We start from the raw sequence: 27,991 nt of genomic DNA, 5'->3' as shown, positions 1-27,991 counted from the left end.
TTTTTTTTTTTTTTTTTTTTTTTTTAATGTTTATTTATCCTTGAGAGAGAGCAGGAGAGGAGCAGAGAGAGAGGGAGACAGAGAAGCCAAAGCAGGCTCTGGGCTATCAGTGCAGAATACGATGCAGGGCTTGAACTCAGGAACTGTGAGACCATGACCTGAGCCCAAGTTGGATACTTAACTACCTGAGCCACCCAGGCACCCCAAAACCAATTCTTTAATGTCAAATATCCACTTGATTTTCAATTGTCTCATAATTTCATAAAATTGAAGTTGATTGTTAGGTCTTTTAGTCTCTCTTATCCCATAAATTTGAGCTCTCTCTCTGTTTTTCCTTTTTTAAGAAATTGGGCTGCTTATTTTACAGGCTTTGTCACTGTTTGGACCGTGCTTATTGCATCCCCATGAGGGTTTAACCTGTTCTTCTCTATATATAATTCCTGTAGAGTGGAAGTTGAATCCAGAGGCTTGATCAGTTTCAAGTTTAATTTGGGGGCGGGGGCGGGGAGACAAGATTTTTCCTAGGTTGTGTTCTCCCATCAGGAGGCAGTTAGGTCTGGTGGTTTCTTTTTTGGGGATGCTAGCAATCAATCGTTGATCAATGCTTAGGTCAGTCAGTTCATTAGAGGTGGCAAAATGGTGATATTCTGATTTTCTTACATCTTCATTCATTAGTTAGAATACTTCTGTAAGGAAAAACATCTCTTACTTGCTTAGAGGTATGAGAGAGGTAGGATAAATGCTGATTCGTCCCCTTTAAAGTTGTTCCTTTTGATGTTCAAATTGTCCTATCTTTAGCCAGTGGGAGCTTCTTCAAGTTGGCCTGGAGTCCTTTTGACATAACTTTAGTAGTGTTTGATAGCTTCCTTGGTATCTAATGTCTGATCTAGAAATTGTATATTTCAGAGTTTCTCCAAGAAACCCTGGTTCCTTTTAATGGAAAACAGTATTTGGATGCTGTACTCTGGGTACTAGGGGTACTGATAGTTAGAAAGTGGACTTTGTGTCTAGGCCTTTTCAGTGTTCACAACTAGTGTGTGTGTGTGTGTGTTTGCGTGTTTGTGTATGTATATGTTTTAATCAGCTTTATTGAGATATAATTTATCTTCAATAAATTTACCTATTTTAAATGTACAAATTATGCGTTTTAGGTAAATGGGTAACTACTACCAGAGTGACAATATAGAACATTTCCATCACACCAAAAAAGTCCCCTCTTGCCCTTTAGGACTGCAGGGGTTTTACTTAATCTCTTTTATCAGACATTTATATTCCCATTCCAAAATCCCAGTTCTCAGGACTATTGAGGGTGATGATAAAATTAGAAAGCCACATCTCACAACTGCTCATTTGTTTTATTTTACCTTAATTACATCAGTCTCAGAATTGCAATACCAATATGACCCCTGTATGTCTACTTAAAAGTTTAAATTTCATTTTTTGCAATTTGGGGTTCAATACTTAGTTTTAATATAACTAAGAATTTTTTAAGTTTTAAAACATTTTTCTAAAGCTCTCCGTTGTACTGCCAGGTCCCTTTATTTAGGTACCTTTTCCTTTTAGGGGCCTCAGCCTTCACAGGAGATTGTATTCCTGGTTTGACTGCTAAGGCATCTGCACTGATTGGCAACATAGAATGTTTACACTGCAGGTGAGGTAAGTAATATTTATGGAGGCTTTTCCAGATCACAGATGTCCAGCTGGAGTTCTACATCAGAATCCCCTGTGGAGCTTTTAAAAACCTGAATATATTTGAGCCCTATTCTTTCTGATAACAATCTCTGACCGTTGGGCCCACACAAGTATATTTTTAAAACCTACAGGTGATTTCTGATGCTCACTGCAGCAGCAGTTCCCATTAAATCTGTCCGAGAGCTGCACACTTGCATGGTATTGTTTTGATGTATTTTCCCTCCAATCCAATTATTTTTAATACATTTGTTTTTACCAAATACCCTTCTCACGTATTACACCACACCAATATCTATTGAAAGATGTTACTAAGAAATAGTCCTGTGAACTCATTGTTGATTTAGCCATAAGAGTGTTTTTGGAGGCATTTGTTTGCTGTTATACCACATCGTCCTGTAAGGAAGCATGGGAGAAATTTCTCTCAGATAATTGTGCTCCTCCTGAAGACCGGCCTGTTATTGTATGTGTTCTCTATTTATTCATCTTGTTCATTCAAAAAGGCTTTCTGAGCACCTGAGTCCCAGGGACTGTAAGTGTTAAGGACGTAGTGGTGAACAACACAGACAAGTCCCTTCCAGGGGTGGGCAGGTGGGGACAGATGCTAAGCAGGAGGCACATGGACAATTTCAGGTAATTTCAGATAGTGATAGTGTTGTAGGTAATAGAAAGAACAGGATGATGTGCCAAATCATGGCTGGGTAGTGTGTTTTGCATAGGTTGTCAGGGAAGCTCTGAGAACCTGACCTTCAAATTGAGGCTGAATGATACAAAGGGGTCAGGTGTGTGAAGATCTGGGGCGGTGGGACTAGCAAGAGCCAAGGCCCTTATGAGGGAAAAGGTGTGGAATGATCAAGGAGCAGAAAACAGGCCAGGGGAGCCGGGATAGATGAGCATAGGGGAGATGGGTAGAAGAGGTCAGAGAGGTGGCCAAGACCCACATCCCTTAGGGGCACTTGGGTGGCTTAGTCAGTTGAGCGTCCAACTCTTGATTTTGGCTCAGGTCATGATCTCATGGTTGGTGACTTTAAGCCCCCCATCAAGTAGCCTTATAATGTTTGCAAACCTTATGCGCACCTCTCTTTCTGCCCCCCTGCCTTCTGCCATTTATGTTTACTCTATGAATGTTCTTGAATCTTACACCCTTTCTCTGTGTTCAGGTTTCTTCTTCAAGTATACGGCGTACTTCTTTCACTGAGAACGTGATTGGAAAACCTCCTTCTCAGTCTTTGTCTTAAAATGCCTTCACTGTACCCTCAGTCTTGATTGCTATTTTGGCTAATGTAGTAGATTCTTTGGCTCTCTTGAGTGTCATCATGACCCTCCTATTTGGTGGCATCAGAAACCTAAAAAATTACAATGCCCTTACTGCCAGGGTGTGTGTGGTTGTGAATGTCTTCCATTTAGACACGCGTGCGTGGGATCTGGGAAGTAGAAGGGAAGGTGGTGGTTGTCGCTGAGAAGCAAATGTCTGCGGTGGCAGAACTCCACATCCCATGTCGAGCCTCCAGTTTCTGGGCCTGAGGCTGTTGTGGCAGGAGGCAACCAGGGTAACGGCAGCAGTAGCTCTCCAGTCTCCAGAATGTAAGAACATCTACAGTTAAGTTATTTAAGTTGAAGAGAGTTTAGCAGGGTTGCTAAAGGATACAAAATCAAGCAAACAAACAAACAAAAAAACTGTGTTCTGTATATCAACAGCATGAAATAAAATACAACTTACAGCATCAACATATCAAGTACCTAGGAATAAATAAGATGTGGAACAAAAGATGTGTAAGATGGGTATGCAGGAAATGATAAAATGTTAAGAGAATCCAAGAAGACAAAAGCAGTGAGATGCTTGTAATGTGCAAGACTCATTATTATAACAACGTTAATGCTCCCCAAATGGATCTATAAATTCAATCCAGTATCAATCAAAATCCCTCTAATGTTCAGGGTTTGTTTTTGTTTTTGTTTTCTTTAAGAAAATAACAAGCTGACTCTAAGATTTAATTGGAAATGCAAAAGGTCAAGAATAGCTAAGACATTCTTAAAAAGAACAAGATGGGAAAATTTGCTTTTCCAGTTATCAAAACTTATTTAGAAGAGTATGGTGGCAGGGCGCCTGAGCAGCTCGGTCGGTTAAGCGTCTGACTCTCGGCTTCAGCTCAGGTCACGATCTCACGGTTCGTGATTTCGAGCCCCGCATCGGGCTCTGCACTGACAGTGCAGAGCCTGCTTGGGATTCTCTCTCTCTCTGCCCCTCCCACAATCACTCAGTATCTCTCTCTCTCACAATAAATAAATAAACTTAAAAAAAAAAAAGTATATGGTACTAACGCAGGAGAGATAAGAAGAACAATGAAACAATCTGAAGCGCAGAAGGAAACGCACATTGTACATGGACATTTGATTGTGTGACAGAGACGATATAGCAGTTTGGTGGGCAGAGGACAGCTTTTCAGTGGATGGTGCTAGAGTTGGCTATGTTCGTGCACGGGAGGGATGAACTATGATGTCCACACCACACACATCTGGGTGGATGTAGACCAAAATATGAAAGTCAAAACGCTTTCAGAAAAACAGGCTAAGTAAGGGCCTCAAACAGGGATTTCATTAAAAAAAGAAATCCAAATGACCTATAAATATGGGAAAGTGTGTTCAACCTTATTAGTCTCAGGGAAACGCAAGTTAAAATCACAAAATGATATTACTAGATGGCCACAAGAATGGTTCAATTAAAATGACCTTGCGGGGCACCTGGGTGGCTCAGTCAATTGAGCATCTGACTCTTGGTTACTGTGTAGGTCATGACCCCAGGGTCATGGGATCGACCCACATCAGGCTCATGCTGAGCATGATGCCTCTTTGAGGTTCTCTCTCTCCCTCTGCCCCTCTCTCCCACTCATGCTCTCTAAATAAGTAAGTAAATTAATTAAAAAAATAAATAAATAATGACCCACATCGGACTCGTGCTGAGCATGATGCCTGCTAGAGGTTCTCTCTCTCCCTCAGCCCCTCTCCCCTGCTCACGCTCTCAAAATACATACATACATACATACATACATACATACATAAAATGACATCGTCTACCATTCAAGGGAATGGAAAGGTGATAGAAAGGTGATAGAACCACTTTGGAAAATATAATGGCATCATCTCCTTACATTGGGGATAAACATGGGGATGAATCCCATGACCCAGTCATTGTATTCCTATACATATTCAACATAGTTGCACGCACATGAAAGCAGCAGACATGTTGTTGCATAAGAGCAGTCACAGCTTCATTATTTGTAATAGCCCCAAGTTGACAACAGCCCAAATGTTTGTCAGCTGCAGAATAAATAAGTTACAGTATATTCAAACAATGGAGTACTATTTAGTAGTGAAATACACAATTAAAGCTGCATGCTGCAACTCACAAATCTCACAAATACAATGTTGGGCAGAAAAAAACCAGACACAAGAATGACTGCTCCATGATTCCATTTGTATTCAATGCAAAAACAGGCAGAACTAAAGACAGTATGGAAAAAGAACCAAAGTGAAGCTGAAATAGACCTGAAAACAAAGTAGCTATTGAAATGAAAGCTCAGTAGGTCTTTTCCTTTTCCTTTTCCTCTTCTTCCCTTCCTGAACAATTCAATCCGAAAGCCAGAACGTGTGTGGGGAGCGGGGGGGGGGGGGGGGGGTGGAGTGGGAAGCCACAGGAAGTCGCAGCTGGATGGGGAGGGAATTGTGAGGACTATGGAAGCATATAAGGTACACAAAGCACTTAATAGCAGCTGGACACTGGTATGGCAGTTATTGTTTTCACAAAGGAACTTTGGCGAGATGGCGTAGCCACCACCTCTGTATCTTGTGTCACATCCTCGGGGCCTCACCTCTGATTCCAGCTGCATCTGGGACTTCGTTCACTTTGTGTTGACAACTTCTCACTTCAAGCGTGCAACACATATCACTCATTTTCTGCCCTGGTGCTTTGCAGTGCCCTGCATGAGACGCCCATGGAAACCCACTTGGAATGTCCACATGCACAGCCTAGAGGTCGGGGAGGCATCCCCTCCTGGGACACCCCTCAGCCAATCAGGGATGGAAGTCAATGGATAACCGCTTCTTACTATCAGTCCTTAGGCAGACAGTTCTAAGAAACATCTTCTCATTGCTAAGAAGGTTCCAGTGAGATCAAGCCCCAGTTGCCCAACTCAACAGTACACCCTGGTACTGGCTTTTCCTCCAGTACCTGATGCTTGCGTCACCTCCCAGATAAATTATTTGCACAGAAGGCCTTATCTCAGGCTCTGCTTTCATGGCTAGCTCAGGAAAAGACAGGGTATCAGAAGGCCCTAGAGAGCAGTGCTGGGAAGCTGAATTACTCCTTGGATGGATGGCAACATGTGATGTTGGAAGGGGATGGTGATAACACTTGCACGCCATAGCCTCCCAATTACTTTACAATTACTAAGACCTTCCCCTGCAGTGGGAAAGGGGACAGAGGTAGAAAGTGAAGCACTAGGCTCTTCCATGGTTTTAGCACTTGAAAGGCACAGGGCAATCGTAATTATATGGATTGTGGACTTGGTTGGCTTCTACTAAGTGCTTTAAAAGCTTTGCAAGGAGAAAATGAGAGGCTGTCGATTCAGGGCATGCTGTGAAACCCAGAGGCATTCTGGACTTCAAAACTTCAGAAGGTCTTAACTGGATCAAATCCAATTCCCAGTAAGGTTTCTAGCTTGCTGGCCCCTCCCCGCCCTGAGTTGACTTTCCCTCCTCTGAAATGTTTCACTGTACCTGCTCTCTCGCTCCCAGCGCCTGGGGTCACCTGACATATAGGCTACCTGCACCCAAGTCCTTATCTCAGGCTCTGCTTTAGGAGGGAGCCCAAGACAGAAGAGGCCAATGGTGACTGAGTTGCCAAGTTTATGACCACAAAGACTTCAAGATTTCTAAGGGGAGCAGCCAACTGGTATGACTCAAGAGTAAGCATCATACCACAAAGAGGTAGCCTTTTAAAAATTCTTATTATATGCCTGACCCTGTTCCAAGCCCTTTACATTCATTACCTGAACTAATTCTCACAGTGGCTCCATGATGCAGGTATTTATTTGTCTCCCCCACCCCCCACTTTGCTCTCACCCCCCAGATGAAAAAAAACTGAACCCCATAACTTATCCAGAGTCACACAGTTAAGACATGACTGAGCCTGAATTCAGCTCAGTCTGTTTGACTCCTTACTCTCTTAGCCTCTGTGACATACTGATTTCCCCCAAATACAAATATCAGCAGAGAAAGGGCAGAAATTATGCTCATGAATCCTGCCTTATGACAATACAATCCTCTAGTCTGGACCTGTGTGCACAGTATCCCTTCCCACCCTAAGAGGCATTTCCATGGCCAGTGCTTCTGCTGATCTTTGCTAGGACTGAACTCCCAATTCAACCACCACTAAGCTGTGGGTGACCTTGTAAAATTACTTACCGCATCTGAGTCTAAGTTTCCTTACCTGTAAAAGCAAGTTCATAATATCGGCCTTACAGAATGTTATACAGTTAGTGTCTAATAACTGGTAGCTGTGCTTTTTCTAGTCAGAGGTCCACTGTTGGGAGCGATTAAGACAGAGGTTCAGGCAACACCCAGAAGAAGAGCAGAGCAGAAAAATTTTGGCCATGTTGTTTTGGTTGTCTACAAATGCCTTTTGGCTTTTATTGGATGTTACTAATAACTCCTAGGATGAGAGGCTTAAACTAGAAACCATTTTGTCCCCTGTAGGGGTCTGAATGGGTGGCTCCCCAAAAAGATTAAGTCCATGTCCTAACTCCTGAAACCTGTGAATGTCACCTAATTTGAAAAAAGGGTCTATGCAGCTATAATTGAGGATCTTGAGATGAGGCCATCCCAGATTATCCAGGGGGTTCCGAGATCCAATGACCAGTGTCCTTATAAAAGAAAGGCAAAGGACGAGCAGGCCATGTGAAGACAGAGGCAGAGACTAGAGAGATGTTGCCACAAGCCAAGGAACACCAGGAACCATGGGAAACTGAAGCAGACAAGCAGGATTCTCCCTTAGGGTCTTCAGAGGGAGCCCAGCCCTGCCGACACCTTGATTTTGGATTTCTGGTCTCCAGAACTATGAAAATAAATTTCTGTTGTTTTAAGCCACCAGTTTGTGGTAATTTGTTAAAACAGTCAAAATAATCCATTCTCCTTTCTCCCACACAACACTGTTCTCTCTACAGAATGCTGATGGGAAACATAAAGGTACGCCTTTGATATTAGCTAAGTCTTGAGGACTGAGGAAGTCCATGAAAATCAATATAAATGTTTTTGCAGCCTTCCAAAATCTGAGAGCAAACCAAAACAGCAATGGATAATAAATGTGTACTTGGTGTGTAACTATAGGGACTGTTTTCTTCAGACACATTTTCAAAGGCACCAATTTTTGTTTTAGAATTTAGACACGAAAAGCACAGTGGTCTAACCATTACTCTTTTTTTTTTTTTTTTTTTTTTTTTAGAGAGAGAGAGAGAAAGCATGGGAGGGACACGGAGAGAGAATCTTAATCAGGCTCCATGCCGAGTGGAGCCCCGGGGGAAACTCGATCTCACGACTGTGAGATCATGAGCTGAAATCAAGAGTCTGATGCTTAACCAACTGAGCCACCCAAGACGCCCCACAAGTACTCTTTTTTAATGATGTGGCAATGGGGAGAGAATGGTCCATGCCTAAAAATAGCAAAAGCATTTAAAATCTGTCACCAGTCAGGATCCCACCTGACAAAACTATTATCTGATGACAGGATTGGATGTACCCAAATAGGCCAAAGGAATAGTGTTTGATCATGAAAAATAGTAATTTATTTTAGGTAACCAGTGAGATATTTTTAAGTATCAGTCAAATTTGCTTTTTCTTCATGTAAATCAGCTTCATAAAAAGCATCTTACTCTGAGATGTAGCTTGTAGCTTTAAATGTCATCTTCTGATGAGCTCAGAATAGATAGACCCAGTTTTACAATCATTATAGGCTTCTGAAATATAAAAGAGAAAATAATTCAGTAAAACTAATGTATATATCCATAGAGTCTCTAAAAACCAACCACCACCACCCCTCAAAAAAAAAAAAAAATCTCATTTTAGTAGCTGGGTGGATTGACAGAACCAAGAATTAAGTGGGTTTTTTTCCTGGACTGTATACAAGCAATTTATTCTTTAAGATGGTTTAGGAGTACCCCCGTATCCTCCTCTCTGAGTTTTTTATACGTCACTATGTCACATCGTTCCCTCTTCCCTACCCACCCGTCTCCCGATGTCATTTGTTAGGAGCTGTGGTATTGGTTGCTACTGGTACCCTGGGTGTTCACGTTGCCCCCATCTACCCCGTCCTTGGGCTTCTAAAGCCCCAGAGTATGGTGGCCTCACAGGGACCGCGGTCTCATTTTGTTAGCATCTCTTATCCCAAACTGTGGCTCACCACGACCTCCAGGTGCCACCTCCTGGAACATGGGGGTAGCATAATGTATCTCCTGGGAGTGTCCAATTCCTGGGCAAAAGACAGGGAACAGAGTTACTAGGCCTGTCATCCGAATCTCTGATCACCATTTCGAGGGCAGGGTTTAGCCAGCTGCCCTCGAAATGGTGTGCAGCCTCTGGACTTTTCCCAGAGAGCACTCACCATCTTGGGCTGTGCGAACACACTGCCTTGGTTCCAAGCCTGGCACAGAGTCTATGGGAACGAGATAAATTGGGAGTCAGTGGTGTTTGCATAGTACAGAGCAGGTAATTTGCTTAGCGCCATGCCTGGGGATAAGGCCGGCCCTCAGTCAGTTGGCTGGGTTTATTCTCATCCTTACCAAGGCCCTGCCCTGGGTCTATTTACCATAAAGCAGTGTATGATGCCTGCATTAAGAGGGGGTCATAAGAGGCTCTGGAACACCCTGCGGATCATTCCGAATTGACATTAAAATATCTCCACGATACGTTGTGAAGTGAAAAAAATCAAGGCGTACGATGGCATGGCTATGACCTGCTACCATATGCATAGAGTATCTGTGGAAGGATTTTAAAAACTGATGGTTAAACCGGCAGGGTGGAACTGGAGGTCATGCGTCGGAGGGAGCCCTTGTATTCTATAACTTTTCTTCATTTTTTTTTTTTTTGCTACCCGTGTGTCTGTACAACCTTAAAAAAATTTTAAAAAGACGAAACCTGAAACCAACCAACCAAACCAATCAAAATACCCAACAAAGTTCTCTTACCTGCTTGAGTTTCACAGACATTTGCATATATTCCAATTTCCATGGGTGTATTTCCATTGTCTCTGGGTGCCTGATCTCTCATAGCTTTTCCTACGTAAATTGGTACAGAAACATTAAACCAATTCAGCCATATTTTTCTCATTTCCTCTGCCAAGGAGCCGAATCCCCCAAAGTTCCGAAACAAAGAATGACCCTGCTCCAATGGCCTACACTGTCATCCATTAAAGGAAAACCACGGGCTCAGCGAGGAATCCATATCACCCGCTTCTCCAAGCCAGAAGCCCTTCTGATTTATTTCCCTGGGTCTGCAAGGAACATCCTTTGCCCATCAGATTACGCAGATTACATTTGGGTTGGCCAGAGACACATTTTCTTTCCTTTGCTGAAAAAGAACAGTCTGTAAAAAGCTTTGTAATATCTGCAAGAGACAGTAAATTACCCAGCCGAGTTCTATTGAATCCTGGCCAGTAATCAAGAATGCTAATTCCACTTTTGCAAGACCCTGGGCTTTTGGTAAGAAGGGAAGACAGGTTGTAAAAAGGTATAAGATGTATACATTTTGACATCTAGTTTCAAGTTTTGTGTCAACTGAGTCCCTGACTTCTCTGACTTAAAACTCTCTAGAGGAGGCACAGGGGGAGGCACAGGTGGCTAACATGCATCACTTAGGTCTCTCCCTAGCTGTGACAGTATCTCCCCATTCTACAGGTCAGAACACTGAGGCTCCAGCAAGTGAAGGAGCCTGCCCAACGCCCCTCGGCTCACTGGTACGGAGACATCCTGGTTTTTTGTGCAAATCTTGATATTCCTCCATGCTTGTGGGCCAAGTGAAAAGGCCAAATTTCACAATCTTAAGTAGAGGTGGTCCCGAGAGGTGACTGGTGAAAAGCAGTGCCTGGGGCTTGATGCAGCACCTGAGGTGAGGCAGAGGCATGTTGCTCGAGTTCATCTTCAATTACGGAGCTTCCTCGGAGGGGCAGGGCCAGCAAGGAGGTGGACGATTACAAGGCAAAGCTCTTGCCTTTGCGGAGCTGGCGGTCGGGACCCACCACCTCATTTGCAGGGCCCAGTGCAATGCAAACATGCGGGGCCTTTTGTTAAAAAATTACTAAGATTTGTGTGCCCATGTTTACAGCAGCATTACTCACAATAGCCCAAAGGCGGAAGCAACCCAAGGCCCCACTGACAGATGAATGGATAAATTTAGCGGATATATGTATTTGTATCTACGTATGTATCTGTGATGGAATATTCTTCAGCTTTAGAAATGAAGGAAATTTCTGACACATGCCCAACATGGATGAATCTTGAGGACATTACGCTGAGTGAAATAAGCCTGTTACCAAAGGAGAGACACCCTAGGATTCCCTTAGATGAGGTCCCCAGAGTAGTCAATTCATAGAGGAAGAAAGGAGAACGCTGGTTGTCAGGGGCTGGGGTCGGGGGAGCTGAATGGGGAGGGTTGAATGGGGACAGGATTTCAGTGTTGCAAGATGAGAAAAGTTCCGTGCACGGATGCTGGTGATGGTTGTGGAGCAGTGGCAGTGTCCTTATACTCAACTGTATACTGAACAGTGGTTAAGATGGTAATGTTTATTTTTTTATGTGTATTTTACAATTTTTTAAAAATTTTTTAATGCTTATTCATTTTTGAGAGAGAGAGAGAGAGGGAGGGAGAGAGGGAGGGAGGGAGGGGCAGAGAGAGAGAGGGGGACAGAGGATCAGAAGCGGGCTCTCAGCTGACAGCAGCGAGCCCAGTGCGGGGCTTGTACTCACGAGCTGCGAGATCCTGACCTGAGCCGAAGTTGGATGCTCAACCCACTGAGCCATGCAGGCGCCCCCTTCGTCGTATCCCATTTTTAATTTTCCTTTCCCTTCCTCTTCACCTTCTCTCCTGTTCTCTGTATCCCACGCCCATGGAAAACCGTGAAAAGCTGCCAAAAGAACTTACCTGCTCTGTACTTTGGTAGTATCCAAAATGTCAGAATTGGGATTATTACCATTAGCACCAGCAATAATCCCAGAAGCAGTAGCTGCAGACAGAAAGGACAGCTGCCTCCTCCTGGAAGAAGATAGCGGTTCATTGGTTACCGCACAGCTTTCTTTTCCAATGACATTGAACTGTAGAGTGTTCTGGAAAGGGCAGTTTACAACCGTCTCCTAAATTAACTAATTTAATTGCCTCAGACCACTATGGACACCTGCAACTCTTGAGAGGTAGCTTGTTAGTCAGTGAAGTTGTTAAAGTCACAACCAAATACATCTTCCACAAGGGGTCGCACAAAGGAAGAGAAAAAACAGCACAGCCTTGAACCAGATTCCTGGCAACACTGTTAGAGTCATAAGGCTCAGAACAGCCTGGCCACTTATTGGGCAAAGCCCTTAGTCATGTTGGCATGATTTATGTCACCTAAACAGCTACCATTCATTATTAACTACACGCCAGATGCTGTGTTAAGCACTTTGCGTGCATTGCCTTATTTATCTCATTGATAGCACTCCCATTTTACAAATGAGTAAAGTAAGGCTCAGAGAGGATAGAGGACTTTCCTACAGTCACACAGCTAGTAAATGGAAGGGCTGTGGTTTGTAGGCAAAACCAGGACTCTGGAGCCTGAGTCCAACAGGCTGCCTCATCTGTTAGAACTTACCAAAGAGCAGGGTGTGGGCTCTGTTCTTCTGTGGATGAGGCTAAGTGAAGTGTTCAATGCCCAAGTGTGCCTACTGCCTTAGCTAACCTCATTTTTGTTCTACCCTCCTCCTACCTCGACAAGTGTCCCTTCATAAGGACCTGGAAAGCCAGGTTTGAATCTAGAATTCTCAGACTCCTCAGACTTCTGTGCCAGAATATGGCAGCATGAAGAGAGTCAGCCCTAGCCCCAGGCCCAGCCCAGCTTTCCACTCGGGCTCTGATGTGCACCCCAAGGGGCCTCACCTGCACGTGGATCCTCTAGCCTGCATGTCCAAATGCTATCCACACCCCCCAAAAGCAGCCCCCTACACTTGAGAATAGGGATGCTCCTATCCTTACCCTGGTACAATCTTGGGAGGATGAGCTGGGAACAAGACTTGTGTAGGCCCTGGAAGGAGGGTTCTGATCTGACTGGGTAGGGAATTCAGGTGCAGGTACCCAGAATATGGTTTAGGAAAGTGGAGATACAGGGTCCAGGTGGGCACTTTCTCATGTGCCCCTGGGCCCCTCGGCCTGTGGGAAGATACATGGCCAAGAAGCACCAAAGCAGTGCCTTCCAAAACACAGGACTGGGACAGGGGCCCTTCTCACCACAAGGGTGGTCCCAGAAGTCTAGACTCACCAAGCATTAGTAGTGGGCAAGAAACAGCCAAACGGGAGGGCACAGGCGTTAGAAGTCAATGAAAAAGCAGAAGGAAATCAAGACCGGGCTCCAAGCCCAAGAAAGATGCAAATTCTCATGTGCTAGCTTAGAACCTGGGCAGCGGGAGATCAAGGCAGGAAGCAGGGTCAAGTCAGGAAATCTCACTGCAAGGTTTCTTCCTGACCTAGCTTCTAGGCTTTTCATCTTCTTTTGGATGGCAGAAAGAAACCCCATCAGAATTTGTGTGGAACCTTCCAAAGGAAAGGCCTTTGGATGCATACAGCCAAAGTGGGAAGTGCGTGGGCAGGGGAGAGGCTGGCTGCAGTTTTTGGAAGCAAATCCAGAGCCTGTCAAAAGAGTTCAGGTAGCCCTTACCTGTCCAGGGATTGATGAAGACTGGTTGACTGTATTTTGTGTGGTCAGGCAATTTGTTTTCAGCTTTGCACCTATACTCTTCCCTTCCGCCAGTGCTTTTCTTGGTTAGGTTGAATTCAGCGGGCTCCCTTACGTACTTGGAAATGGCTGGTGATATGGCAGTATCTTTTTCAAAGAAAGTATAATTGATGGGCAGAGAGCCGTTGAATGAGATGCAATGCAGTATTATATGTTGGTCTGTTTCTATTTTAACGACGTTAACATTCAGCACTGGTGTAATCACTGGGTCTAGGCAAATGAAAGTATGTGTTAAAGGGATGAGCAGAATGGATTCACCCACTCAGTCCACCAGCATGGATTGAACCTCTATTCCTGACTGTGGACGCAAAGATAATGACACCCTTCTTGAGAAGCCAGGGAGCTTGCAGCCCAGTGGGAAAGACCGGTGGTATATGGTTAGCTCCACTCAGTGTGGCACAAGCTGGGTGCTGAGAACACCAGAGGGTGGAGGGTGTCTCTTACTTTGAGGAATCAAAGCACAAACTTGCCTTTCAGCAGAATTCTCCATCTGTTTATTGTTGACAACGAGTGTGATTCTGTCAAAGATCTAGTTCCAAGTATGAAGTTGAGAGGCGCTCTTAGTCCCAGTCTTTATAAGGCTACATTGTTTTTTTTTTAATCAAAGAAATCTAAAAATATAATCTTTTCTAACTGTATTTTTATTTATAGAATTCAGCTGAATGATTATCTTCTACTTCCTCCCACAAGCAGGAAGTAACTCTGATAGATTCAAGAGAACTTTTCAACAGGAAGTGTGTGGGTCTGCTTAACTTTGTCAGGGAAAACCCTGTGGTATGGGTATTTTGTGGGAGAATCCAGCTATATTATTTATTTAATAATTCAGTAAGAAAGCAGTATTATAGGAAAGGAAGTATAATTGTTGAGTATCTATCATGTACCAGGCTTGCTATTCACATTACCTCCTTTCACTTTGTAACAACAGTACTACAAGCAGGATAATATCATGCCCATTCTGCAGATGAACCAACTGTGATTCAGAGAGGTAAGAAACTCACACAGCTAGTAAACCAGCAGATCCAGGGCCAACTCTCAAACAGATTTTTTTTTTTTAACAATATCAGTTTGGCACAGAAACAATGACATACAAGGACCCAAGTATAAGTAAAATCAAGGAAAATGATTTAGTCTCCTTGCTCCACCCCTCCCTTGAGCAGAATCCCTGAAGCAACATCCTTGACAAGGCAGCACCTGGTTGGTGATGGTGGCCTCAGAGAGCAACTTTGGGAAGAGCACTGATAGGACATTCTTCCAATGGAACTGAAATCTATATCCTGTAGTGTTCAGGAAGGAGCAGTTGAAACAATTCATGAGAAATCAGGGTGCCTGGACTCCTCGCTGAGATGGGATGATCCAAACTGGACCAAGGACTGATATCTAAAGTGACTGGAAAGATGTAAACTTTCCTGAGAGTTTGTAAAAGGACTGGTAAAAGGGAGTCACAGCATCATAGTGATCAGAGTAAGGGGGTTGCTACTCTTCACTAACCCAGTTATATTTTTAAAAACTTCAAGGAGCCCTTTAAGACTCATTCAGCTGCCCCGTTTCCTTTAAGACTTGCCTAAAGCCTCCAGGCAGAAGTGCTTCCTCTTCTGCCTCCTCTCGTCTTTGGCCCATCCTCTTATATGATACACTTGGGTGTCTCATGGTCCCCTCAAGTGTAATCTGTTTGAAACTGAACTCTAGCTGATTTGCTAGTTAATGAAAAATCAGTAGGTAAACATATAACAAAATCCCATTCTTTAAGAAATGTTTTTATTTAGATATATATTCATTCATCCACCCATCCATTCATTCATTTACTTACTTTACCATGGTAAGAAGAGTTAACAGGAGATCTACTTTCTTAAATCTTTAAGTGCTCAATACAGTAGTATTAACTACAGGCACAATGTTGTACAGCAAGATCTGGAGAACTTACTCATCTTGCATATACCCATTGAACAGCTCTCCATTTCCCCCACCTCCCATTCTTTTAGTTTTCCCCATCTCAGTAAATGCCACACTCCTATCGTGGATCACATTAGATATCTGGAAATCATTTTGATTCCTTCCTCACCTTCACTGCTGTGAATCCAAATCCAATCATCAAACAAATCCTGCTGCTTCTTCCTCCAAAATATACCTGGAATCCATCCATGTCTGTGCGTCCTCACCATTGTTTGTCTCCTGGATGACTTCAAGAGCCTCCTAACCAGTCCCCAACTTCTCTTGCCCTGCCTCACCTAGAATGTACTTTGAAGATGATCAATTGGGTCATAGGCCCTGCCTGACTTGGCCCCTTCCCACTCTAGTCTCACCTGGGGTTACACTCCCCTCATTTGACCTTTGGCCATACCAGCCTCCTATCAGGTCCTTCCCAACCAGCCAAGTTCTTTCCCAAGTTGGAGCCCCTGAACAGGCTAGCGTCCCTTGACTAGAGCCCTCTTTCTCTGTCTCCTTGCATAGCTAACTCCTCATTCTTCAAGGCTCTACTTCAATGCCATCCCCTTTGAGAGGCCTTCCCTAACTACCCTACCTAAGTAGATCACTCCACCATGCCTTGCCTCACTCCATCACTGTGCCAGTTTCTTTTTTCTTCATAATAAGCAATGCCGTTTGTGATTATGAATCTGTTTGGGTACTTGGGTTTTGTGTCTCCCCAACAAGACTGTAAGCTCTACCAGAGCAGAAACTTAATGTATATCCAGGGTTTGGCACATTTGGGATATCATCAAATATTTGATGATTGAGTCAATAATTAGTGAATTTGTGTTCATGGCTCATATCCCTACTGGGCTGGGGACAAGAACATGTCTTAGGCATCACCGAAACCCCAGCAACACCCAATACCCAACACAATTACTTGCACAGGGTAAGCACTCAATAGATATCTACTAATTGGATCTAAATGGGGCTGAAACAGTCTTATAATCTATCAAAATAGTTCTACAGGACAGTGTAGTTACCATGACAAATTGCAGGAAACTTGTGCATTTACTTGGAAGGCAGGATGTGGGAAGACTTTATACATATCTGTGGGACAGAAGCTCAGGAAATGAAGACTTGGGGTTTTTTTTAATCAGCTGATTTAAGGCTTCAGCCATCAAGTTCATAAACCATCTAAAACTGGGCTTATTCCTTACAGGAGTGTAGGTCCCCGTTATTCAAATGGAGGAAACCCACACTAATAGTGGGTCTTGACATCTTTTCTCACACTGAATCTCAGTGATCTGAAGGACAATCGTATGTTTTCTCTGCCAAGTAAGTGCCTGCTCTCCTCACCCCATGCTGCCCACAATAGACTGAGATTCCCACCCAGAGTTAAAACCCATGTTAAATGGTATTTTACCATTTAACCCATTTTAATGATTGAGGGCTGGAGATATAGCAAAGGCGCATCTAAAGGGAATATGCAAAGTTGCACGGGAAGCCAGGGGTGCACAGGTTCCCCAACGCTCACCCCGTTGCTCTTTCTGCAGTACAAGGCGGCTCAGTCCAGCCTGGTGGCCTAGATGGACTATTATCAGCGGAGGGCCTGCCCTCACGTTATGTACCACATCCTAAGACCATGTTTGTAAGGATTTGCCCCTTCTTCACTCTTCTTCTACAATATGGCTTCTGTTCATTTTGGGTTCAAAACTGTCCTAAAATGGTTGGTTTTAACCTGGATCTCCTAAAAGCCTTATGCAGAGATTTGCATCTGTAATCTCATGAATATGTCTCAGGAAAAGTACCCATCACTATCATTCGATTGTTAAGACAGCTATAACCTAAAATGCTAAGAACCCTTGCACTAGAGCAATGGCGCTCAGTAGAACTTTCTGTAATGATGGAAACGTTCTGTCTGCACTAACAAAGCAGCCACCGGCCGGCTGTGGCTATTGAATACACTAAGGAATTGAGCTTTTTGCTTCATTTAGTTTTAATTAATTTGGATGTAAATGTAAATAACCACACGTGGCTAGTGGCTACTATGCTAGACAGCACAGACCTAGAGAATCACTCAAAGATTTGATCAGTGAGTCAGAGCTCTTATGTTTAGAAGCCTCCAGGTTCCATGCCCACATATTACCTGGAAACCCTCTCTCCCTCTCTCAGAAGTCCTTTATCAAGGTCACCTTTATAAATGAGACCATTAATGCTAGGTTGTGAGAGGCTTGGGTGGGAAGATGGGAGAGAAAAATATAGCAGTAATAAGATGTGGTTGGGCAGGAAGAGTGCTGGCTGGTGGGGCACCTGCTGGGTGGTCACTGCAAAGGGAAGAAGTTGGAAAAGACCTGGGGCTTTGAAGACCTTTGCCGCAGGGTCCAATACTGATTCTAAGTCTTCCTGCACCTTCAGAGAAACAGTGGTTTTTGCCTACGTGATGGGAATCCTAGAATAAAGCATCTAGAAAAGATCTCAACAATTTCCCAAATTGTTCACATAAGGTTTTTTGTCTAAGGCAATCAGGCTATCATTATTTGAAATAGCAATGAGTCTTTGGAAGAGGTATGCCGGATTGCCACGATGTCATTCCCCAAATACCAGCCGTGGCGGTTGGCCACCCTGCCTGCTATCTTCCACCCAGCCGAATACGACAGGCACATCTGTGGAAGCCCAGAAGGCGCAAACTGAGCGGTTGGTCATAAGACACCAACCTGGGGCGCCTGGGTGGCTCAGTCACTAAGCTCCCGACTCTTGATCTCACCTCAGGTCATGATCTCACCGTTTGGGAGATTGAGCCCTGCGTTGGGCTCAGCGCTGACATTGCAGAGCCTGCTTGGGATTCTCTCCCTCTCACCTTGCCCCTCCCCAACTCGCACCTTTGCATGAGCGCTCTTTCTCTCTCTTAAAATAAATAAGTAAACGTTAAAAAAAAAAAAAAAAAAAAGATCCCAACCTAAATGGGAGTACTTGCTTCAGTACAACGATCTGAGCCGCAGAGGGCTCACCAAAGATCCTGCCTTAATTCATTGGGCCCTATGCAAGATCAGCAAATATCTATCCCAATCCCAAGACCTCACTCTTAGGAGCTCTGTTAGGAATTGGGTCCCCCTTCTTCTGGTATTATGTTTTCAAAACTGACAGAAATAGGAAAGAAAAACTTATCTAGGAAGGAAAATTGGATCGACCATTTAACATTTCATATTAAGTCTGGCAACGATGACCCTATGTATTATAATAGCTTAAAGAAGTCTATTAATCATTAAAAAAAAAAAGTCTTCAGAAGAGCAAGCAAAATGGAATAAGAATAAAGATCTCAGTGACATACTTTCCAAGCCCTTGAGTGAGTATTCTCAGGAGAGCAGAGAGCCCATTCTAGGACAGGAAAGAATCCCACAAATCACAGCCCCCCCCCCCCCCCCCCCAGGGATGAGTCTCTACTTACCAACAAAGGTGAAGTTGAACTCATGACTGTATTTGATAACTGAACAGTTAGAAACTTGGACTTTGCATTTGTAGGGACCCAAATCATGGGCTTCTGAGACACTTAGGTTAAAAATCATGGGTTCACCTTTGCCTTCCTGGGTTCTCAGGTGCTTCTCATGCCGAAACAAAAGATAGGTGATCTGTAGTGATGGGTTCCGGCTGGAACAAATTAAAGACACATTTTGACCCCTTGTGACTGCATTTGTTTTTGAGTTCAAACTTGGAGAAAGGAGTTCTGGAAAACAGAGTAACACAAGAAAAAAGTCTTTGTTAATGTTGCTTAATAACTAAGTGGTAATCTGGCCACATTTTGTGGGTCAAGGGGTAGAGATGCTCGTTCCTGGAGAACTTTCTTGTTGGCACGGCCAGGCTGACCAGTGTGTGAGGAAAGCCTCAGCACCTACAGAGGCTCCTTCCAGTGACAGATGGGTGGCCTTGACCAGCTCTTCCGTGCTTGCTAGCTCTTCTGCTGGTGAGAGCTTGAAGTGGACACTCTAATTTTTCCTTCTTTCTTTTTTTAAATTTAAATCCTAGTGAGGGGGCGCCTGGGTGGCTCTGTCGGTTAAGCATCCGACTCTTGGTTTTCGGCTCAGGTCACGATCTCGCGGTTTCGTGAGTTCGAGCCTCACATTGGGCTCCAAGCTGACAGTGAGGAGCCTGCTTGGGATTCTCTGTCTCCCTCTCTGTCTCTGCCCCTCCCCCACTCGCACTATCTCTGCCTCTCTCAAAATGAATAAATTTTTAAAAATTTCATTCCAGTTACTTAACGCACAGTGTAATATTAGTTGCAGGTATACAGTTTGATAAAAGACACTCCCTTAAGACTGGCTGTGCTGACTTAGAGATATTAAAATTCCGGGGCGCCTGGGTGGTTCCGTCGGTTAAGAGTCTATACTCTTGATTTCAGCTCAAGTCATGAGCTAACGGTTCATAAGACCTAGCCCCTGTGCTGACAGCACAGACCCTGCTTGGGATTCTGTGACTCCCTCTCTCTCTGCCCCTCCTCCACTCTCCTTCTCTCTCTCTCTCTCTCACACTCTCTCTCTCTCAAAAATAAATAAACATTAAAAAAATTATTTTGAAATAAATATTAAAATTCTAGGTTCTCTGACCAAACATTATGTCTGGTGACCTTTTTGGACCACTATTTCTTTTAAATTTCTTATTTTGAAAAAAAAAATTATTTAAAATTTTTTTAAATATTTATTCATTTTTGAGAGAGGGAGAGAGACACAGAGAGAGAGAGACATAGAGAGAGACAGAGGGCAAGCAGGGGAGGGGCAGAGAGAGAGGGAGACACAGGCTCTGAGCCGTCAGCACAGAAATCCGACAAGGGGCTCAAACTCACAAACTGTGAGATCATGACCTGAGCCCAAGTCAGAGGCTTAACCGACTGAGCCCACCCAGGTCCCTCCCCGTTTTTTTTTTAATTAAAAAAAATTTTTTTAATGTCTATTTATTTTTGAGAGAGAGAGAGAGAGAGTGATAGTGAGGGGGAGACACAGACTCTGACACAGGCTCCAGGCTCTGAGCTGTCAGCACAGAGCCCGACACGGGGCTCAAACCCACGAACTGTGAGATCATGACCTGAGCTGAAGTTGGACGCTTAACCAACTGAGCCACCCAGGCGCCCCTATTTCTTATGTCTTTTTAAATCTGTAGATGTTTCCATCTTTTTGTTTCCCCCTGCAATTTATTTGTGGAAGATGGCAAGCTCTTTGTTCGATAGTGTTTTCCATGGTCTGGATTTTGTTGATCACATTCCCATGGTATCCTTTACCTTGGTCCTTTGTCCCTTGTCCCCTGAATTTAATAAAATTCAGATTAGCTTTTTTTTCTTTTAAGTTTTATTTATTTAAGTAATCTTTACACCCAATGTGGGCTTGAACTCATGACCTCAAGATCATGAGGCTCATGCTTTTCCTATTAAGCCAGCCAGGTGCCCCCAGATTAGCTTTTATTTAGCAAGAATGCATGAGGGTAGGGTGCACTTCCATTACGAAGCACATAATGTCTGGTCATCTCTCTTTTTGTTTCTTAGCCGGCTTTGACAATAATCACTTGGAAGCATTATTTCATTAGAGGTTGCAAAATGGTGATATACTAATTCATTCCTTTTCCATTTATTATCTGAAATAATTCTATAAAGAGAAACTTGCCCCCATCAACTATGGTTATATGGAGATACGGTTTGCATTGAAAAAGCAGGATAAATGCTTGATTCTCTTCCTTTATTGACTGGTTCTGAAAATAATGAGTTGGTTTCCTAGCATCTTGTAACAGGATATTTTTCTTTCACTGTTGTTATTTTTTTGTTTAAGAATCATTATGAACTTGGGGCACCTGGGTGGCTCAGTCAGTTAAGCGTCCAACTTCGGCTCAGGTCATGATCTCATGGTTTGTGAGTTCAAGCCCCACGTCAGGCTCTGTGCTGACAGCTCAGAGCCTGGAGCCTGCTTCGGATTCTGTGTCTCCCTCTCTCTCTGTCCCTCCCATGTTCATGCTCTGTCTCTCTCTGTGTCTCAATAATAAATAAATGTTAAAAATTTTTTTTAAAAAAGAATCATTATGAACTCATAGTTTACATATTTGATGTATTTCAATCCATTGCAATTATTTTTATTGTCCCATTTTTTGACCATGAGAAGCATCTCTATACCAGCTCCTGAGTCCTTTTTTGTTTTGTTTTTTGTTTGTTTGTTTTTAGGTAAGCTCTATATTCAATATGGGGCACAACACGGGGCTCAACACGGGGCTCAAACTCATGACCCCAAGATCAAGAGTCACATGCTCTACCAGCCAGGAGCCCCTCATGAGTCCTCTGACACTAGCTAGTAGTCTTTGATAGCTTGTATGTTTGTATTTTATTATTTTAAAATGCCAAGGAAAAAAGTAACCCTCATCAGAAAATCTAATGTAAAAGAATAACATTATTAAAGAATTAAATATTAGAAAAAGTTTTCATATCACTTGAGAAGAAAAGCTCTTCCAAATAAGACACAAAAATTGGAGCCACAAAGAAAAGACTGAAAAATTGACTCCCCTAAAACTTAAAGCTTTTCTATGGCAAAATTAAGACAACTGACAATCGAAAAGGAAATACTTAACATATAAATGAAAGCAAAGGATTTTTCATGTATATATATTTTCATATATGTATATATATAGATAGATAGATATGTCAATGGCAACTGAATAAGAAAAAGACAAACAAATGGACAAATAATATGAATAGGTAATTTCCAGAAGAATGAATGCAAAAGGCCATTAAATAATGCTAGGGCCATGGGACAGTTTGGGTAGAGGAGGAGTTTAGGCCCCTCAAAAATGTCATCAAGCTCCCTTGCCCTTTTTGATCTGGACAACTGACATTTTCTCAGCTTCTGTAAGCTCAGCTTCAAGATAAAGCCTCTCCTCTCCTTCCAACCAGACGGCTGTCCCTAAATTTCCTTTCCATAGAACTTCTGGAGCTTTCATGACCAATAAACATGAAGAAGATGCTCTGGCTCACAAGTGATGAGGTCAAAACAGCACTGAGATATTGTTTTTTACTCATCGGATTGGCACAAATTTAAAAACAGATTGTGTCCACTGTTGGAGAAGGCTGGGACACACTCACCCTGTGACTGGGTACCCGGTCTGCGTGTTAAGAAGGCAACTTAACAATTCAAATGTACATGCCCTTTGACCCAGCGATTTCACCTCCAGGATTTTATCCTCCAGAGATGCTCTCCCCCTCTCCTGTGTCCACAAAGGATGTTTTGTATGAGGATTTTCATTGCAGCATTGTTTACATTACAAAGAAAAAAATGGATAAATCAGTAAGGGGGGTGGTTACATGAACTATGGCTGAGTCACATTATGAAATGCCAAGCAGCCGTTGAAAAAAGAGAGGTGAGTCTACATCTACTGCTTACAAGGATTTCTGTGATGTATTGTCATCTAAAAATAGGACTGGGCCCCTGGGTGGTTCAGTTAAGCATCAAGACTCTCGATTTCAGCTCGGGTCATGATCTTGAGGGTCGTGAGTTTGAGTCCCACATGGGGTTCCGCGCTGACAGTGGAGAGCCTGCTTTGCGATTCTCTCTCTCCCTCTCTCTCTGCCCCTCCCCTGCTCTCTCTCTCTCTCTCTCTCTCTCTCTCTCTCAAGTAAATAAATAAACTTTAAAATAAATTAAAAAGGACACATCACAGCAGAGTTTGTTTCCTATGGTACCAAATAGAGAATGACTGTTGATAAGTGGTTGCTTCTGGAAATGGAGAATTGGAGAGCACAACAGCACTTTCATATTTCATCTAGTCACAGCAGCATGGGCTGGCATTTAGCGACAGCTTACCACATACCAAGTTCTGTGCTAAGGGACATGGCTTGTCTCACCGAGTCCTCGTAAGAACCCTCCCAGGTAGGTGGTTTTATTATCCTCACATCACAGAGGTAAGAGATTAAGGGTCAGGTGGTTACATCAGACACCCAGCCTGCCTGCTGGAAAACGGTAGAAACCGGGGTTAGGACCACAACCCTGGCTGGTCTAGCTCCATGATGGTAAACCACCTCCCAATATATATTTTTATTTTGTTGCTTGAATTATTTTACAATGATTATGGGTTGATTTTCTAAATTAAAAAAAAAAAACAATAACAACAGAGAAAGAAAGAAACATTTCAGCGTAAAAGCAATCTCAACATTTAATCTCTGAACCTCAGCAAAGAGCCTTCAACTCCCTCCCTCCCATCATTTCCTTTTAAACTGTAGGTAACAGAAAAGGCTTGACTTTGGTTGTTCGTCTAAAAGCAAAGAAAGACTTATTCGTGAATGGTCGTGCTGAAAGCTGACCATCTCCACTTGTCGGTGAAAAGAGTTTTGGTAAAAGAGAGAAGGAAGTAAATGAAACTTACTGTTCCTCCATTCACAATCCAGGGCAGCTCTTTGAACTGAGAGAGAGAAAAGGAACATGAGAAAACTCTTTTTCCACATCACGTTTTGGTTTAGAGACACAAGCTTCAAAATGGCAAATGAGCCATACATGCGAGAGAAGAAAAAAATGCCCTAAAAGAACAGTTTGTTGAAACAGCTCCAGAAGAAATTAGGGAGGAGGACACAGAAGGCATGATGACCCCATACTGATGAGTCATTTAGGGAACTTCCTCTTTTTTGACAACGTAAAAGAAACTGGAGGTGCCTAGACAAGTTTGAAACAAAATATGATTGGTTGGTTTGACCGACCTGTGTTCCCCCAATGAGTTCTTGTACGAAGAGACTGGTGGTTCATGGGTTCAAGCCCCATGTCAGACTCTGTGCTGACAGCTCAGAGCTGGGAGCCTGCTTCAAATTCTGTGTCTCCCCTTCTCTCTGTCCGTCCTCCACTCACACTCTGTCTCTCTCTCAAAAATAAACATTAAAAAAAATAAAAAAAAAAAAGAAATGCCTTGTATTAAATATTATATTAAATGCTGGTTCTTAGGCCCCACTCCAGACTTACTCGGAATAAAACCTGGGACTCTGAATTGTAACAAGGGCCCCCAGCAGTCTCTGAGTCTCTACGTTACAACCCGGAGAGGCTTGTGATTCACTTCTACTCCATCTAGAATTCTCCTGGCTCTGTGAAATGCATGCAGAAGTAGAGTCACATAGCGGCACCTGGGCGGCTCAGCCAGTTAAGCATCTGACTCTTGATATCAGCTCAGGTGGTGACCTCGGGGTCATGGGATCGAGCCCAGGGCAGGTTCCGCACTGAACATAGAGCCTGCTTGAGATTCTCTCTCTCCCTCTCTCTCTGCCCCTCCCCTGCTCAAGCTCGCTCTCTCAAAATAAATAAATAAAAACTTAAACAAAAGAAGTAAAGCCACATATTCCAGTGTCACCAGTCTGAAGTGGGGAGTAGGAAGTGTGAGGGGCTTCCCAAGTGGAGGGAGCTGTGATCTGGCCAGGCCACTTTGGTGGTGATTTCTTTTGCCACTCTAAGGCCTGCCCTATAGGTCTCCCGCTTTTCTGTGGACAGGGGCTCTCTCCGGGGGAAGTCAGTTTCCTCCCCAGGTACATGTCCTTCTGGGACATCGTCCAACCTACTGTGTGCATTCAGTCCAGGTGCTCTTTGCTTGGCCTCCCCACGTCCCATCCTGTGGTGGTGAGTCATTCTGGGTCTCACACCTAGCCAGCCCTGGGGGACTGAGCAAAGCCAGGGTCTGCCACCTGGCCACTGTCTGGAAGCAAATCATTAGTTAACTCTCAGTGCATAGAAGGCCCTTATTCCCTTCTGATAGTAAAAGTTGCTTTTGGGGGGCACTTGGGGGGCTCAGCCGGTTAAGCACCCGACTCTTGATTTCAGCTCAGGTCATGATCTCATGGTTCGCGAGTTCGAGTCCGACGTTGGGCTCTGCACTGACAGTGCAGAGCTTGCTTAGGATTCTCTCTCCCTCTCTCTCTCTGCCCCTTCCCTCCCCGTCTCTCTCAAAATAAGTAAACTTTTTTAAAAAGTTGCTTTTGGGACACCTGGGTGGATCAGTCAGTTAAGCGTCCAACTTTGGCTCAGGTCATGATCTTGCAGTTCGTGAGTTTGAGCCCCGTATCAGACTCCCTGCTGCCAGCACAGAGCCTACTTTGGGTCCTCTCTCCCCTTCTCTCTGCCCCTCCCTTGCTGGCACATTTTCTTTCTTAAAAGTAAATAACCATTGAAAAAAATTTTTTTTCAGTTGCTTTTTGGGCACCTCTTGTAAAAAACACAACAGTGATTGATGGTGATTTTCTTTTTTTTTTTTTAATGTTAATTTATTTTTTGAGAGAGAGAGAGAGAGGGAGAGTGAGGGGGAGACACAGACTCTGACACAGGCTCCAGGCTCCGAGCTGTCAGCACAGAGCCCAACACGGGGCTCCAACTCCCAAACTGTGAGATCATGACCTGAACCAAAGTCGGATGCGCCACCCAGGCGCCCCAGTGGTGATTTTCATGCTGGGATAGTGGTGGTAATTTCTCTTGCTGAAGAGAGGGAGGGAAGGAACCTCACAAGTTTAATCTCTGGTGGGATGATCCTTCTCCATGTCAGAACTGTTGCCAAAGGAAATTGGAGGTTTTGCAGGCATGGCCGGTTTGACACTTTCCCCACCAGTATCTCCTGCATCCTTGCCTGGGTGGTGGGCGGGGCCAGTCCCTGAGGACTTTCATGCCCAGGAGGACTGGGGGGCAGGGGCAGGGGTACATTCAGAAGAGCTGACGTGTCTAGAACATTTTCCCTGTATGAAACTCAGCTGGGTCAGGAAACTTGCAGACCGCAGCTCGGATGCTTAGAGAGCAGAGGAAGTGCTACTAACAGCTGTTGGTAAGTACTGATTGGTAGGGGTGCGTTGGCGAGGCCCCATAAGAGGAAAGTAATTTGTCAAAGGTTACACAAATATATCAAGAGGGAAGTCTCAAATGGAAAGAGAAAAATCCATCCATGGACTTGTCATGCTTACTAATAGTAAAGTCAGTCTATTCCTCTTACCTGAGAACTTTACACTGATAATCTCATTCAATCCTTACAAAATCTCTGTGAGGTATGCGGAGGTATTACAAATATTTAACAACCAAAAAAAAAAAAAAAAAAAACCTACACCCCCCCCCCCAAAAGATTTAACAACCTACGGAGTAATGTAAATAATTATTAACTCAATGCACAGATCAAAAATTTTAAAACACACTCCCCCTTATTCTAAGTAAACTAAGCCATGTGATACAAAGCTACTTAAGAAGTGATATACATATTTCTGCAAATTGTTAATCAAATCATTCTCATATTGTCCAAAATTTGGTTGATGTTTAGAAATGGTTGGTGCAGTCTTTTGATACAGGGCTCACTGTCGGGGATGATCTGATGTGGGGAAGTGCCTTAAACTTTTCCAATGAATTCTTTTAAATAGATAGCCATGGAGTAATGTGTAGTCTCAATAGAGAATTCCTCTTCCCATCAAGGATATTGCTCATGATGTTAAATCTTCAACCCCTGATGACCAATAATAATTACAACTTTTTATTTATTTATTTAAAATGATTATTTATTTTTGAGAGAGAGAAAGAAAGAAACAGAGAAGAAATGGGCAAAAGACATGAACAGACACTTTTCCAAAGAAGACATCAGATGGCTAACAGACACATGAAAGGATGTTCAACATCATTCATTCTCAGGGAAATACAAATCAAAACCACAATGAGATACCACCTCACACCTGTCAGAATGGCTAACATTAACACCTCAGGAAACAAAGATGTTGGTGAGGATGTAGAGAAAGGGGAACACTTTTGCACTGCTGGTGGGAATGCAAACTGGTTCAGCCACTTTGGAAAACAGTATGGAGGTTCCTCAAAAAATTAAAAATAAGGGCTCCTGGGTGGCTTAGTTTGTTAAGCATCTGACTTCGGCTCTGGTCATGATCTCACAAGAGTTCGAGCCCTGCATCAAGCTCCATGCTGACAGCTCAGAGCTGGAAGCCTGCTTTGGATTCTGTGTCTCCATCTCACTCTTCCCCTCCCCCACTTGTGCTCTGTCTCTCTCTGTCTCTGTCTTTCTCAAAAATAAGTAAATATTAAACAAAATTTTTAAAATTAAAACTAGAACTACCCTATGACCCAGCAATTGCACTATTAGGTATTTATCCAAAGGATACAAAAATGCTGATTTGAAGGGGCACCTGCACCTCCATGTTTAGAGAAGCACTATCAACAATAGTCAAATTATGGAAAGAGCCCAAATGTCCATCGACTGACAAATGGATAAAGAAGATATGGTACATATATACAATGGAATACTACTCAGAGATGAAAAAGAATGAAATCTTGCCATTTGTAACAACATGGATGGCATTAGAGGGTATTATACTAAGTGAAATAAGTCTGTCAGAGAAAGACAGAT

At 43.4% G+C, this 27,991-nt stretch overlaps 1 protein-coding gene and 1 pseudogene across 3 annotated transcripts; one reads left to right on the top strand and one right to left on the bottom strand.

The window, feature by feature from the left end:
• On the bottom strand, nt 1-24,219 carry MILR1 (mast cell immunoglobulin like receptor 1). Of its 3 annotated transcripts, XM_049637669.1 has the most exons (9): nt 24,005-24,219; nt 19,068-19,343; nt 13,637-13,924; nt 11,878-11,988; nt 9,927-10,016; nt 9,344-9,394; nt 9,143-9,211; nt 8,616-8,699; nt 1-3,283 (listed from the first exon to the last, which is right to left on the bottom strand). In XM_049637669.1, exons 1-8 carry the CDS (start codon nt 24,132-24,134, stop codon nt 8,644-8,646), a joined length of 1,071 nt encoding a protein of 356 aa, XP_049493626.1. In that variant the 5' UTR covers nt 24,135-24,219; the 3' UTR covers nt 1-3,283; nt 8,616-8,643. The 3 variants fall into 3 exon arrangements, with proteins under 3 accessions (XP_049493626.1, XP_049493627.1, XP_049493629.1); XM_049637672.1 differs by lacking the exon at nt 1-3,283 and having other exon boundaries at nt 8,267-8,699; nt 19,194-19,343; nt 24,005-24,200; XM_049637670.1 differs by lacking the exons at nt 1-3,283; nt 9,143-9,211; nt 9,344-9,394 and having other exon boundaries at nt 8,236-8,699; nt 24,005-24,209.
• On the top strand, nt 17,991-18,909 carry LOC125927367 (NADH dehydrogenase [ubiquinone] 1 beta subcomplex subunit 4-like; annotated as a pseudogene).
• Nucleotides 24,220-27,991: the final 3,772 nt, after the last annotated feature.

The sequence above is a fragment of the Panthera uncia genome, chromosome E1, assembly GCF_023721935.1.
Source record: "Panthera uncia isolate 11264 chromosome E1, Puncia_PCG_1.0, whole genome shotgun sequence".
Lineage (NCBI taxonomy): Eukaryota > Metazoa > Chordata > Mammalia > Carnivora > Felidae > Panthera > Panthera uncia.
This window is presented reverse-complemented; position numbering and strand designations above follow the sequence as displayed.

What these genes read in the sequence shown, in the direction of transcription:
- MILR1 (XM_049637669.1), bottom strand. Translation starts at nt 24,134, where the DNA reads ATGTATGGCTCATTTGCCATTTTGAAGCTTGTGTCTCTAAACCAAAAC. An exon ending in ACTACCAAAGTACAGAGCAG is followed by an intron (nt 10,017 to 11,877) that starts GTAAGTTCTTTT and finishes CAATTTACGTAG; the next exon opens with GAAAAGCTATGAGAGATCAG. An exon ending in GGTGGCACCTGGAGGTCGTG is followed by an intron (nt 8,700 to 9,142) that starts GTGAGCCACAGT and finishes TTTATATTTCAG; the next exon opens with AAGCCTATAATGATTGTAAA.